The following is a 15,431-nucleotide window of genomic DNA, read 5'->3' as shown; positions in this document are numbered from 1 at the left end:
CAAAAAGTGGTGGGATCTCAAATTTTTCATACCTCCAAGAAGAGGCGGCATGAATTTTCCTCTGACAAAGAAGTAATGAACACAAAATACAATAACCACACAAAATTTGAAGATTTCAGTGTACACTGAAATGAATTACAGAAGCCAAAGGTCTTGGACTTTTTTTGCCTGGTCCTATAACCCAAGCTACATTCATTTCAGGTTTCATACGTCAAATACTGAGCAAAACAGGCCAAGGAAAATGGTTCAAATGAATTCCACGAAAGCTCTTGGGGTTGTGTAGCCTTTGGCAGTAACCCCTGTCCTCTAGATTTCCATCTGGTAGTTGTCCATTTCTATTCATTTTTGACAGAAGCTAAAAAAATAAACAATTGGTTTCTGAAGCTCAAACACCAGGATCAGGTCTGAAATGCTCATTAGCAAGTTCTTGGAACCTTCCAGTGGGAGGTGTCCCTGCCCATGGCAGCAGGGCTGGAACTGGATGATCTTTAAGGTCCCTTCCAACCCAAAACATTCTGTGATTCTGTGATAAGTCTGATTGTTCAGCCACACAAAATTATTTAACTCGTGCTCTACTTGCTGAGCTGATTTTTTGGCCGATCATTTCTGCTTTTGAGAAATAAACCTTTCCCCTCCAGGAATCTTAGCACTTCAAAGCCACCTCCAGCTCATACTTTCCCCACGTAAGCATTTCAAAAGTCTTCAGAACTTGAAGGTCTGAACTTTGTGGCTCTCACCTTTATACTGCACTTCAACACAAGTACTTTAAGAGGGGCATTTTTGAGGGCAACCACTGATGTATTTTTAAAAATATGGATGTTTGCAGAACTTACCTCTTTCTCGGTATCCCTGGATATACAAGTCCACTGGTTTTCCTTCACACTGTATGCCCAGAAATCAGCCAGATCCTGAGTTCCATCCCAGCCACCAAACAAATAAACAGTTTCTATTTAAAAAAAAAAAAAAAAAAGTTAATTTTATTTTAAAATGAGAATGTGTTTAAACAGGCTAATGCCTACAAAACATCTGTGACAAAGACAAACTATCAGAAGATAAATTTAAACTCTTTTTTTTACTTAGAACACCACTGCTCTTTGAATGGAACTAGTCATCAAGAAAAAAATGTGGTTTGGTTTAGTAATGGAAGATTTTAGGATTGATAGACAGCCAATTCTCAGAGTCATTTTCTATTTCCACATTTACATAAGAGGCAATCAAACCCACAGCCTTCTGATTAAAATTCCAGACAGACAAATGAACAATATTTAACATTTTGGATCCTGTGCATGTAGTCTATCAATGACATCTCAGCCTGTGCCCTGTTTGGTGCAGAATTTATATGTCAACAAGATTTCAGTTAGGAGTAGCAAAGTTTTTCTGTTTAGTCCATCCCTTAAGATAGAAAAATCAAGTACAAAATCCTCTTCAAGGGAAATGTCTTGCATAAACTAACTTACCTGATGCCACAAAAGCCCGTGAGTACAAGAGTCACAAATTTAAGTCAGTGTTTCAGGGCTGTCACCTCAAACCCACAACTGCTCTGTGTACAGCAAGTTCTAAGGCTTCCCAGACTCACTGATAAAGCCAGATGAAGCCTTTGAAAAGGGGAAGCATTTAAGAAAGGAGTTTCTGTTCTGCCATGGAGAGATAACCAAACTGCTCCCATTATAGAAACAGCACTATCTGGTCTCAAATTCTAAAAATACTTCACTTTTAGACTGCATTAAAACAGAACACAAAGCCAAGCCCAAGAAGAACAAGCTCCTCAAGACTTGCAGAGCTTTGAAAAACTCCTTTAAAATCCACAAACCACTTCTATTATGGAGGTAATGGCCACTTTTTAATCCAACACCAATTAAAGTGCGGAGTTAGAGTGCGATTATAAAATGGGACTAGTCCCTGACCCTTACCTACCATCAGGATAGTGGTCATCACCATGGAAAGGTTACCCTGGTTCATTAACTTTAATTACCCTTCCTCCTGGACTCAGGGCTCCCAGTGTTCCCTGCAAAGAGCAGGTCCCTTTGTGCACATAAATTCTCACAGCTCACAAAACCCACATTACCACAACAGCTTCATTGATAGCCGAGAAAAATAAAAGATTTGGCACCAGCTAAAAATCCTACTGGGGCCTTGCCAAAATGTCAGGCCTGCCTGGAAAGGCTTTGTTGGCTCACATGAAATTTAATAGCAAACCTGAATGACTCTGATGAAAACTCAGATTTTGGAAGTTACCTAACCCAGGCTGACAGAATTAAATTTGAGCACTGAGAGAGGAGCATGAGCACCCAGCTGGTGCTGAACATCCCCAGAGCAACACCCTGAACACAACTGGACATGAACTCTGTGCCAGACCCATTTTTCATCATGAAGTAAAATTGTAGCTCACATGAAAGAAAGGCTCCATCACTATCTAGACCCAATGAAAATGATTTTTTGTTGATTGCTTTATTGCAGAAGTATATACATATTTTAGAGGAAGGTTCCATGTTTTAAAAGGAATATTTCTTAATGCATAAATGCATCTGTTGCTGGTAATGTCAAGTAAATAATTTTTTATAGTTCTCCTAAAATTTGTAATTGTTTTCCCATGGTACAAAGCAAAAAAATAGTTGTTTGGTTTGTGGGATTGTTCTTGTTTGGTTGGGGTTGGGTTTGATTGTTTTGGTTTGGTTGGGTTTGAGTTTTCTGGGGATTTTAAAGTTTTTTTTTTAAGTGAAGCTTCACTCTATTTCCCAACCAGTATCACCGCTTGTACTCTAGCTATTAATTCAGATTTTATGGAAGGGGTTATTTTCACCCTGCATGCAAAGACCCAACCAGGACAGATATCAAAGGGCAATATTCAAAGAAGAGGACAGAGGCCACAAACCCCAGGCAGCAGCAGTGGGGCAGCTCAAGAGGAGCCCAGCAGTCTCACACCAATATAATTCTGGTAGCACTGGGGAACTCAAGGAGGAAAGGATCCTCCCTCTGCATCCAAGCAATATGGAACACAGCAAATTGATGCTGCTTTATTAAAGCAAGTCTCTATTCAGCTTTAGGAGCAGAGCAGGAGAATTTTCAAACCTAGCTGCAAGGCAACAAGAAAAAAACATGAAAGCAATTATATTTACCCAAAGCTTTTACCAGCTACGTTTAGGAAGTCAAATTTCTCATCCAGCATCCTCAGCTTATTTCCTCTACATTTTTTTCTGAATACAAATTCAACACTTTGAATTAAATATGTTCTGTGAGTATTTCTAAACTGCTTGCTCAGTCAAAAATTTTTCTGTAATGTCTGAGTTCTTTTCTTCCCTTACTCTCTAGATGATTAAAAGGTGCCAGAGAAGTCCTCAAATTAGAGGACATACATTCCCAACAATCCACATATTTCCTGTCAATCTCTCCTTAATTTCTATTTCTCAGAAAAGCAGCAAAGCAGCCTTTTCCAACCCATTAAATATGGAAATTCCTGGGGTGGTTTCAGTCCAGGTTCACCCGCATTCTCAGGGACAGTTCTCTAACTCCTGTTATCTCCATTTTCTCCATATGGTGAAATCCTTGGTGGTATTCTGCTACAGGAGGTCTTCTTCAATGAGTATATTTCAGTCCTGATGACATATTTAACTACATTCTTTGGTCAAGTAGCATTTTCATGTCTCTGCTAGAACAGTTCTCCGTGGAATATAAGAGAATTGTGGATCCACAGCACTTCTGCAAGGTGCATCAGACATCCCCCAAATCCCTCACAGGAGGGCTAACTTCAGCAGAGACCACGTTGCTCAGGGAATTATTCAGTTATACTTTGTCCAAGGATGGACATTTCAGATGGGATCCCTGCTGCAATGACTGATTAACTTCATTACAATTTTCTCCCCCTAATATCTAACAGGATTTTCCCTTCCTGTCCTGTATCCTCTCCCTCTGCTCCCCCCAAAATGAGCCTGGCTATCTCCATGCTCTCACCAGTAGCTGAAGACAGCTCTAGGATCCTCCCATGAACCCTTTTTCTACCAGATGAACAAAACTGGCTCCCTGAGCATCTCCTCACACATCACACGCTCCAGCCCTGACCACCTTGGTCAGTTCAGTTTGACACAATCCTTATTGCCCCAGAGAGCCCAAACCAGGCACAGCATTCCAGATGTGCTCCTGAGTATCCAGAAGAGGAACATCACCCTCCCCTCTCCCTGCTGGCTGAGTTTGTGCTGATACAGCCCAGCAGGAGAGGCGAGCCTTCAATGCCACAAGGACACGTTGCTGACGCACATTCCGCTTCCAGTGCCTTGCAAATCCTTCCATGCAGTCAGTCCCCAGCCTGTCCTCCTGCACAGCTGTCACATCCCAGGGGCAGGATCAGAACCTCACAATGCTCTCCTGCAGCCCCTCAGGGTCACCTGGACTCATGGCCCTGCTCCCCATTTCATCAGCCACTGCTCTCCCAGTCAGCTGCCAGCATAGACTTGCAGGGGCTGTACTGGAGCATTACAGCTATGAGGAATTTCTCTAAGAAATAACAAACCAAACAAGGTGTAAGATCTCTCAGAAGCCTTCTACAAAAGGATGTCACTTCCCCAAGTAGCACCCACACCTTTAGTTATGTGCTAGCAGCACTGCCCACTTTGTGAGGAGCATTTAAGAGCACAAATATAAAACCAGCCTTAAATCTTCTTGCAGTAACACACTCCTTGGTTTCTGAGCCACAGTTCAGCTGGATACAAGTTGGCTGAATACAAGGGGTTTTTTTTGAAGGATAGGCATACAGTCTCAAATGTGAAAGCCCCATGAAGTTGAGTAACCTCCAGGATTCAGCAGCTGTTTGTGTTTCAGAGCTTAGAAGCCATCTGTGTTTTGTTTCTGAGATCCCTTCATCCTGTACACAAGTCTTGTCTTTAAATATCTTATGGATAGCAGTGTTTTCCTCAGGCAAAACAGCATCCTTCATGTCTACTGCTCTCTCTTTATCTTTTTCATCTTTCCATGCTGGTTTTGAACGAGCCTTGTCATTTCTGCTGTGCTGCCCACGTATACAACGGGCACGCTGGGCCCAGTGCTCTGAATCTCCCTCTGTTCCCAACCTACAGATTTGTCCTCATTTATCTAATGGAAGGAAGCAAACAGAATTCCTTTGGACAAAAGGAAAATGATGTACAACCGAAATTACGCAGCTGCACTTCAGTGAGAGAACAGAGGTACCACATCAATAAAGATCATTTCACTAACATTTTCCTTCAAAAAATTGTTTCACTTGCCAAAGAGAAGAGAAATGGAGACAGAAGAAAAATCATCCTGGTTGCTTTGCTGTTATTTCTAATGCAGGCTCATGGGAAAACTTCAACATTTAAGAAAGCCTGATATAACACCAAATATCTTTTTGTTTAATAGAATGATTTCTACATGGTCCCTATTTCTATTGTTACCAAAACAATTACATGGCTTTACGGACTGCACTGTCATTTACTGTCTGCCCTGTAAGAGCAGAAGAGATCAATTCCACCTTGCCTATGGAATTATAAACCACATCTCCAAAACACAACACACACGCTGCTCCTAAGTACCAACATTACTTCTTAAAACTTGCTTTTGGCAATTCACTTACCCATTCCCTCTTCCAGAACGAGCACTGGAATTTTGACACATGTGGCGTATCTGAGCCATAAGGAGGCCAGGGAGGGCAGACTCAAAGAGCTGTTAATAAGGAACCAGTGCCAGATGCTGACACCCTCATCCAAAACTGCATTAGGATTCAATTCCCTGGGAACACAGTTCTGCACACGAGCCTGAGTGTTACTGCACCAGTATTTCCCCAGGGCCTACACAAACAGCTTCTCATGCCTGACGTGCAGCACACAACACTGTGTTCTTGTGTACTTCTGGGGTTGTTTGGAGGACAGTTTTGTTTTAATCTATGTACCTGGGTTGCAACTACTCAAATACTTCCCCTACCTTACAGAAAAGCCGAGAGAACTCTCCAGCCTCCCACACAGAGAGCTGCATGAAAAATGCACCTTGCAGGGAAAAGCAGGAACAACAGGAGCTTTCTGTTTTCATTTGCAGCCTAAAGCTTTAAAGTACCTAACAGTGGTTTCAGCTATAACTGTGAATTTCTCTTAGTTTATGTTTCTGCACATGTACTCCCATCCAGAATCATTCCAGTCTCAGTGTTAATGTGATTAAAATGATGGAGGATATGTGGTAATCACTAACTTCCCATTTTTAATTTCACTTTTTTTTTTAATATAGGAGGACGTCAAGCTGCATTCTCAATTCTGCATCCCACAATGCCAACAGTTCTATTTCAAACTGCTCTAAGAGATTTCCAAAGCATCAGGAACACTGCACTTACTCAGTCAGCTGTGGCAGGTATTAAGAACAGGAGTACCAGATGGAAATGAGCTCCAGCACAAGTTACTGGCTGCCAGCAGTGATGTTAAATTCTCCTTCAGTTACTTGCAGCCCACTCTAAGTGAAAGATACGCCATGCTAAAAGGCAGTTTAGACCAAGATAATTCATGTTCTACCCAAAACTGATAAACAAAGGCTCAGTGACTCCATGCACTAGCAATAACTTAAGATCTAGTTCAGCTACTCACCAACCCACATCCTCTACCTTGACACCAGCACCTGAATCCAGCAGGCTCAGTACTATTAAATTAGAATTATTTTTCTAGTCAATAATAATAAGTGGTTAAAATCTCTTTGAGGTTAATCAAAATACTGAACCATTTATAGTTCATTTATAGCTACAGCAGGTCTGGACATCAGAAATGAAAATTTGCTTCCAATACTTAATTCTACGTGATAGGAAACTTCAGAATCTCGTTGTAAGTATGATTTTGCTGTTTCACTTCACCTCCAAAAGATTCAAGTTGAAGAAAATACTGATTTTTAAAAAAGGATCTAACTCCTCTAACAAGGAGTGCAAAGTGAGATGATTTTTCTTCAGTTGCCAAAGTCTTCTGAAAAAAACCCACTCAGCAAATGTGTGAGTAAGGAGGGAGGATGTCTTTGAAGGGAAGAGTACACCACTGCTCCCTTTTCCATTAGCACTGGATCTGTCCAAGGTTAGCCAGGGAGCTTTCCAGCTCCAGTCTGTAAAACACATCCTGACATAACTGGCTACATTCCCACCAGCTCATTAAACTCCACCTATATTCAAAAGGAAAACTCCAGCAATCAGCAATGGGAAACAGCCCCAAGAATTTCCCCTGGCCTGTCACGAGCTAAATTAAATGGCAAAACTGATAATCTCAAAAACATTTCAGCTTTTACAAGCCTCAGTGGACCTGGATGCAAAACTGAGAGCAACTTCCCAAACAGCTCACAGGGAAACTTTGGGAAGGTATCCCACCACCTGTAAATAGAGCTACAGCAAGAAAGGACCACCATGAGGTGGGGAGATCCAGGACTCCACCTCTGTGGGTACTGTCCAGCACTTTTGTGCAAGTAAAACAATTAAAATAAATAATTTGTATGTATTTGATACATTTATATTATAATGTATAATATACATATACACATTTATAATATAATGTATATAATACACTATACATATATTTCCATAAATAATAGAAATATTATTATATATGAAATAGACACATATATCCAAAGTATATATAATACATATAATATATATAAAGAAATATTTAAAAATATATGTATGAGTTTCACTGCCTTGTTAAAGCAGAGTGAAACTGAAGTCAAAGGCAGAAGTGACAAGCTTACTGGGACTTGAGAAAATCAAGAGCAATGGAAAGGAAGGCTCACACTACCATGGATATTTTATTTTCAGGAGGTGTGCAGGACTATCATTTCCAAGTTGACAAGGATCATGTTTCTTCCACGCTCTTGTGAAACACTCACCACTAATTCCCGAGGCCACTAGGGAGCGTCCCCAGCCTCTGCATAGACAAACACCAGCAAATCCTCCAGCAGTGTTTTGTTCTAATCAATCTCAAACCTCTCCCACCAAATGAAAGAAGTTTACTCTCCTACACCAAATAACTTGAGTGCTTCCTCCAGTGCAGTAACTACTCTGAGCAAAAGCCAGAGGCTGCAGCTACTGCTGGATTTTTGCTTGTTCACCATGACTTAGCAAATTACTCTGGAAGGTCCTATCCTGTCACATGCTCTGTCCCCGTCCTGTGACCACAACAGATATGGTCATGGGCATTTTTTTGCCAGCTCCTTCAATGCCACCCTATATTCCTGTCCAATACCCACGCCCTGATTTTGTTTCTCCCTTCCCAAGAACAATCCTTTCACTCACGCAGCAAAGACTCGGGCAGATGCTTTCCTTATTTTAGTAAGGACTGACGTAGCACAGAAATCTGATTAAGTAACAGACAAAGATATAGAAAATTATGCAGAACAACAATCACTGGAACTGTTCCTGATACACCACCCCACTTTCTTTTCACTGTATGTTCTCTGAAACAGAGGCTGAGCTATTCCTTAAACTGCTACAGGAAACATTTTTGCAAAAGATGTCTAAAGAATTACATTTAACAGGAGTTTCTTGCACACTCTGGAAATTAGAAGCCACTCCAACCAAAATACAAGGAATGTTTCAACACATCAGATCTATTGCTTGAGCACAGCCTGTAGCAGATAAGGGAAATTATTTTCCATAATTTCTCTTCTCTTGTGTGAACTCCTGCTCTAAGATGGCAGGAGGAACAAAAAATTAAAACCAATTGTTCTTGGTTTCTTAGGTAAGACAAGATAATGTCTAAGGCATAACACAGAATTATTAGGGAAGAAGGAGAAAGGCAGCTGGAATATAGACCCAGAGAGGAAGCAGAACATTTAATCCAACTATTAGAAAGTGCTATTTTTTTTCCTCAAAACCTGAAGCTAACACAGTGTCTGAAGAAAAACACATTTGCACATTAATCTGGAAAACAACTGATCAAATAATTTAGTTAAGAAATGTAACAACTACTCACCTGTCTGCACATCTATCACCATCTGATGGCCCCCTCTCATCCCTGGCCGGCTGTCTTCCCCGTCACCTTCAGAAAAAGAGGGAAGGGAGAATTTTCCTTTTTAAGATTTTTAAACCAACAAAAGATACAGCCTCAACATGCAAGCAGAGGAACTGAGTAACTCATCCTTCCTTAAACACTCACATGTCACTTTTTCCAGGTAGTATTTTTTGTGCATTATAAAACTGTACAAAGTTTTATTCTGAACTATCTGGTGACTGACAGTACAGAGAGCAGAAGTGAATACTGCAACTCTCAGTGCCTTGCAAAGGAGCTCCAATGTTCCTGACACACTCGGTGCACAGAAAAGAGATCTGAGTCCTTGTAGCTCTCCAGAAAGGATGACACAGCCACCCTTTGGCTCCCCTTCCATCTCTCCACACCTGAGAGCTGCCTGAGGGCTGAGCTGTGAGAACAGATACCCAAATGACAGGGAAATGAACCCCTGGGATGGGAGCAGGAGGTGATGCAAACCACAGAACACAGCCAGCTTTGCACCAGCTATTCTCACATATCAGGGAATTCCAACTGTCCAATTAAAGCAGCTTTCCAACCACTTTATGCATCTTAAGCATTCAGGACAGGTGACACAGATAAACCCTCCCAAGGGGCTTGGGAACAGTGCTCCACACGTAGCAATTGTCACCTTGGATCCTACATTTGCTCTGTGACAGTGATTTGTGCACTCTGCACTTAAGGATGCTGCTACAAGTCTCCTCTCGAGGCAGACAGGAACGAAAAAGATTGTGCAGTTTGGATTTACTCTGTAACAGATCAGGACTTCAAAAGATCCACTTCATTTAAAATACTCCCTGTTGAGATAATGTATTTATTTGCCAATTCCTCAGTTTAAGTTGAAGTTACATCAATTCCATGTGCTAAATTCAGTAACACAGATAGCTGTTCTCATGTTTAACCAATATTCTGGGATTTGTTACTAAACTCATGATCTATCCTTAAAGTTACAATGAGTATTCCTACAGTGTTCCTTACTCAATCAGAGAGCAGGCTGAATTTCATTGAATTTGCAGACAAATGCAACTTTTTCAGAGAAGAAACCATTCCCTAGAACTCTCCTAGAGGAGACTTTCTTGCATCATTCTCTTGCTCCATATTCTCAAAGGAACAAGACAGAACTGGCAGTACATGAGTTCTATCTTAAGAAATGCTCTTACCTTTGGTGCTTTTGGGGATAATCTGCCCCCAGCGGGGTTTGTACTCTTGCTGACTGATATACTGATTGAACAAGCCATCTGCAAAACAAAAATTTTGCTGGATAAAACATTTATCCTTCCATTTTAGCAAAATCACTATTAACGTGGGTAACTTCAGCCTAACTCAATCCAGCATGCCACTCCAAAGCTTCCATTTTCAGTGAGTTCTCTATTATGTGTCAGTTAGTTTGTTAAACTTTTGTTAGTTTGTTAAACTTTTGTTAGTTTGTTAATGAACTAAATGTGCAAGCACTAAAATAAAAAGAATACTTGCTACTAGATCAATCAGGAATTATCCAGTTTGCCTGCCAGGTCGTGCCAAGTGTCTATAAATCTCCAGTGTGGTGTATTTAATTAAGAATAGAATCCCTCCCCCTTATTTAAGCAAAAGGAAAGTTGCCAGTGCATATAAAATTCAACCATTTTAGTGCACGTTAAGTTAAAACTAGGTCAGACAACATCTCTGGAGCTTCATCTGAGGAGGGAAGCAGAGCAGATTGTTTAAATGCTGTGATACGGGACAACCAAGCGCTGGATGAAAAACAAAACAAGAGTTTACATTCTCTTCAGAGAGTTAAGCAAGAAGAGCAACAGAGGAGGCCTTAGATCCTGGGCCAGATGTGCCAAGTGCAGCATTTCTGTGAGCAGCACCAGCTCCAGCACTTTATCCACACTGCCCTTGTGCACTCCACCTCTTCATCATCCAGAGGCCAGTTCCTAATCCTGTTCAGATGTTAGCAGTCCATCACATAAACACCAATTTTCTGTAAAGGAGACTTGTAACACCCACACTCCCTGGGACTGCTCTCCAGTCTGGGAAGGGCTTGGCACGTGGGGAACTTGGTGCTTTTGTTCTTCAGTCTCCTCTGAAACACCTACCTTACCTTCTGAAGCACAACAAACCATGAGAGCACCCAAGCACTGTTTTCCTGGCTACATCCCACCCATCACCCACCATCTCAACACACAAGCTCTTCCTGACAAATGTTTCTGCTCTATTAATGCACTACCTGAAAAAAAACCAATAGGAATTCAATAGATGATGAACGCCTCTGCTTATTTATACAAAAGCCCTTTGTAGGTATATAGGCAAAAAAGAATGATCCTTACTGAACGCATCACTATTTATTTAGAAAAAGGTAAAAAATCTTTGTTAAGCATGACACAAGGCTCAGAGAAAATTTTCAAGTGTTTCCTGGCATCCTGTAGTTTGTCGTGACTGAAATCCAGGTTTTAATTAAAACCCAAGCCAGCAAGTATTTCCTGGGAGAAGATGAAAGCTCTATTTAGAGACCATCTAACAGGAAAACAAGGGCACTCAAGAGCTCCTGAAAAGTGATGAGTTTGGTCTGAAAATATAAAACTTCCATAAACTCAGCTGTGCAAGTTTTTCCAAATAAATACTCTGAAAACCGGGCAGATTTTACTTTCACCTCAGCGCTGAAACCAGCAGCGCTCTCCCCCCCACATTAGGTAATCGAGGAAAGCCAGAAGTTTGCTCAACGTATGTAGAAGGAAAAGTGGTTTATTTTGGGTTTAATAGCAGGGTTCTTAACTCCCACTTCTTCAGCATTTATGAAGCTGGGACAACACACTAGAGGCCTGAAGCTTGAGATCTCATAAATTGTGATTCAGAAAAGCCAGGCCTAATAGAACAAATGCATGTGCTGTAAGAAATCCCACAGTGACTCAGCCACAAACCCAGACAGAAATGCAGCTTTTTGGTTATCGTTACAGCCTTGGGTCTGCAAGACAGAAACCAAAACTGTATTTATCCCTATGGCAGCCAATAGATAATTGGACATAAATAGTTCAAAAGGATGAATTACACCACACAGGATCTGAAAGGGTGATTTAACCTCTCTCCCATGCTCTACACCCACAGGCTGCACTTGTCAAGATATGACACTTCTCCCCTACTGTGCTTTCGGCCTCTTTTAATAATGCTTCTCGTCTTCCATGGGACATCGGTTTGGAAATACTCCAGCTTGCTTCCCAGAAATGTTTCCTTCTGCTGGAATCAGTTCTACATTCACTCTACTTGCATTGCAAACCAGCAGCAGCTTGTTTTGGAAGCTGAATCACCACCTGTCTGACACCACCAGGGAAAAAAAAAGGAGGATTTCTAGGTGGATCCTGTACCCGACGCCAGACCTACGCCAGCGCACTCCTTATGTTCCTTGTCAGGAGAGCACTGCTGACCAAAAGGTCTCCAAAGCTCCTGTGAGGAGCTGAGGCTCACATCTAGGCCTGCTCAGGTCTGTCAGCTGTTCCCAATGAAAAAGGAGTTTAAAATAAATTTCAAGACTCTTGTCAAAAAAAAAAAGCTGAGTGGAAGTTTTTAAATGAAGTGTTTTCTTTTGCTCCGGAGACCTCTCACTTCAGTGTCCATGTTTACTAAAATTACAGCCAAAAAAACAACTTTGTACTATTTTCAAGCCCTTTGCAGTAAGCCATGACGCATTTTGGATGTAACAACACGAAGTTCACCGTGATTAAAGCTTGGTAAATTCTGCCTCCCTGATAACCCAAGTCTTTATTTTGCCAGCCAACTGCAGGTTACCCAAAATGATTACGACATACGTTGCGGACAAAAATATTTAACTTGCTGAAGCCAATCAGGAGCAAGTTGTATAAAGTTTGGGGGTTTTTAGACAACACATATCTCCAGGTAGGGTTGCTGAAATCTGTTCCTTTCACTGCCAGTGGCTCAAAAACCTTCAGAATGACAATTAGCCCATAGTTTCTGGGAGCTGGGGTTGAGGTTTTAGATTTTTCTCAAACCAAAGAAAAGTAGCCAAACAGTTTGAGGCTTTTTGAGTCACGAACTACCTTCTAAAGAAAACCTGAAGGAGAGAAAGGTTCTACCAGATAAAAATTCAGCCACTACTTGACAATTTCCTCGAGACTTGGGAGAAACAGGAAACATACAATTTTTTTTCCAGCCTCAGAGCTGTAATATTTTCTTGCACTTTGTTCTTCATAAAAATGAAACAAGGCTTGCTCTCAAATCCATGTAAGTTATCCTTCTTCTACACAAAACCCAACCATTTTCTTCCCAGAGGCTTTGGATCCCTAGCCAGCCTCTCCGCTCCATATATCCCAGTACACGGAACAGCTTTCTCAGAACTAAATCCAAACAATATTAAATGGAAAAATTCAGGAATACGTGTGTGTCTAGAGTTTCCAGGGGAATACAATTGTTCCTGTGCCTCCTGTTCCTGTGAATCATGAGTTCTGGGAGACACTGGAACCTGCAGGCTGCGCATCACAACTTCTTGTTTGTCGCACAGGACTGACTTGTCACCAGATAAACACATGTCACATACTGACACGAGCGGTGCCAGAAGGAACACCTCAGTCCCTGGAATATTAATGGGAAACAAGCAGTTCTTCCACCCATTCCAAGCAGCTCTCCATGTCTACAGGAGCTGCGAGCAGTTCAACCAAGCAATTTGCACTCCACATACTCTCTCTGCAGGAATATTAAGCAGATATTTTTCCTTCAATAATATAGGCCCGAAAGCTATAGGAATGGATCCAAATGTGAAGCATTTGAACCTAGTCTGTGAACCAGCTGAGATTTAGGGAACCTTTTCTTTTTGAGACGAAGTCAGGCAGCTGCCAGAGTTTCCATTTGCCCATTTTCTAAGTGTAACGCACAAGTCAAAAGAATCAGTGGGAAAAGTGTGGCTGCCTGCCACCAAGCTCTCAAAAGAAATCATCTGGTGATGTGAGGTGGAAGACAGCGTTCATCATTAGCAATGCAAAAGAACAAGAGTTAGCTCTGCCAGCACTAATTCTTGACCACCTACTCTTTTTCTACATGACTAAGCCTATGGAAATAGCCCGCGAGAGATGCAGAGCGTTGCACTTTGTCAATACCCACCACTGCAAATATCAGCCTCTACAGAAGACATTTTAGGCTGAACTGAGTGTGCAGTATCTCTGTCAACCTCGCTGCACTTCTGTTTGTGCCTTTAAGGCACTGAACTCCCAGATCAGCAAGCGGTCAGGAGTTCACATATTCATGCCCAGTCTGCAATAGAACAGTTGCTCTTTGAACGATTTCAGGGATAATTTAAGGATCTGTATGTCTCAATTAACTCTACACTTCAGCTACACTACACAGGCACAGGACTAAAGTTAATCCTCTTTTATTTGGAAAAACAACACATCAGACAGGAGTTCAGTGGTAAGAACACCCACACCTTAGAGACTAAGCAGCAAGATACTGAGACTTCACAACAGAGCTGCTAGGAAAGTAAAATGATAAAAAAATCATCACAGAATGGCCTGAGTTGGAAGAGACCTCAATAATAATTTAGTTGTAACCCCCATGCCGTGGACAGGGGCACCTTTCAGCAGACCACGCTGCTCAGAAAATGATGGGGAGCTTGACAGATGCAGACCAGAGTAAGGACAGTAACTGTGGAAGATCACGGGAGCAGGAGTAGAAATACTGTAGGAGAACATGCTGAAGGCTGAAAACCTCTATTATCCTACCAAGAAGAATCCAGCTGTTAAGCACCATTAATATTCAGCACCTTGACTGCCACAACTTCAGACAAATTGTTCCAGCTGCAGTTTTGGGGGGTTTTGTGGCTATCAGAAGAGAGGGAGACCTGCCCTCTCCCCCACCCCAGCCTGATCAGCTCCCTGTCTGGGTTGGCCATGTGGCAGCACGAGCACCAGTGCCAGGGACACAGTGTCCTGAGCAAGGGCAGGATTGACCCAGTTAGTGAAAACCCGCAGTCGTGTCAGCTCAAAGCAAATATGGGATGCAGCCTCGGTGTCTCGGGATAGATAGCACTTCTCTCCAAAGAGTGCTGGGAGGCGATAGAGCTTTAAATGGGTACATTTAAAGCTGAAGACAGCATAAAGAATGGCAGGAGGATAGGGGAAGGAAGGTTAATGTATTCCAAGACAAGCAAAATCATTAAGGATGACCAACAGAGCGACGGGAGATGCGCACACTGACATTTAACTTCAGCTAGCCAGGTGCTGGATTAAAATGCAGCAAAATAAACATCCCCGTGCATATTTTTCTGTCCCTCAGAAGCAGTGACAAAACCTAATGATGCTCTTGAAGACTCTCCTGCTACATTATCCACCGTCTGTTACTACCAAGACTTGCTTCTTATACTTGCTGGAACAAAAAAAGGCTGATGAAACAAGCTGCAGCATATTCCTTCAGCTCACCTAAGCGATGCCGAGCTCCTCAGCCTCCAAAAAGGGACATGATTAC

At 41.8% G+C, this 15,431-nt stretch overlaps 1 protein-coding gene across 3 annotated transcripts in view; it reads right to left on the bottom strand.

The window, feature by feature from the left end:
• The window catches only part of MKLN1 (muskelin 1), a 93,132-nt gene that overhangs the window by 42,607 nt on the left and 35,094 nt on the right, over positions 1–15,431 (bottom strand). For all 3 annotated transcript variants that reach the window (XM_041413454.1, XM_041413456.1, XM_041413455.1), the window contains 3 exons: positions 10,145–10,222; positions 8,931–8,996; positions 834–946 (listed from right to left, as the gene is read on the bottom strand). In XM_041413454.1, the coding sequence (XP_041269388.1) occupies positions 834–946; positions 8,931–8,996; positions 10,145–10,222 (257 nt within the window). The remainder of the gene's footprint in view (positions 1–833; positions 947–8,930; positions 8,997–10,144; positions 10,223–15,431) is intronic.

The sequence above is a fragment of the Onychostruthus taczanowskii genome, unplaced genomic scaffold (assembly GCF_017590055.1).
Source record: "Onychostruthus taczanowskii isolate IOZ18803 unplaced genomic scaffold, ASM1759005v1 scaffold41, whole genome shotgun sequence".
NCBI lineage: Eukaryota > Metazoa > Chordata > Aves > Passeriformes > Passeridae > Onychostruthus > Onychostruthus taczanowskii.
Note: the sequence above shows the minus strand (reverse complement) of the source record. Positions and strands in the feature narration are given on the sequence as shown.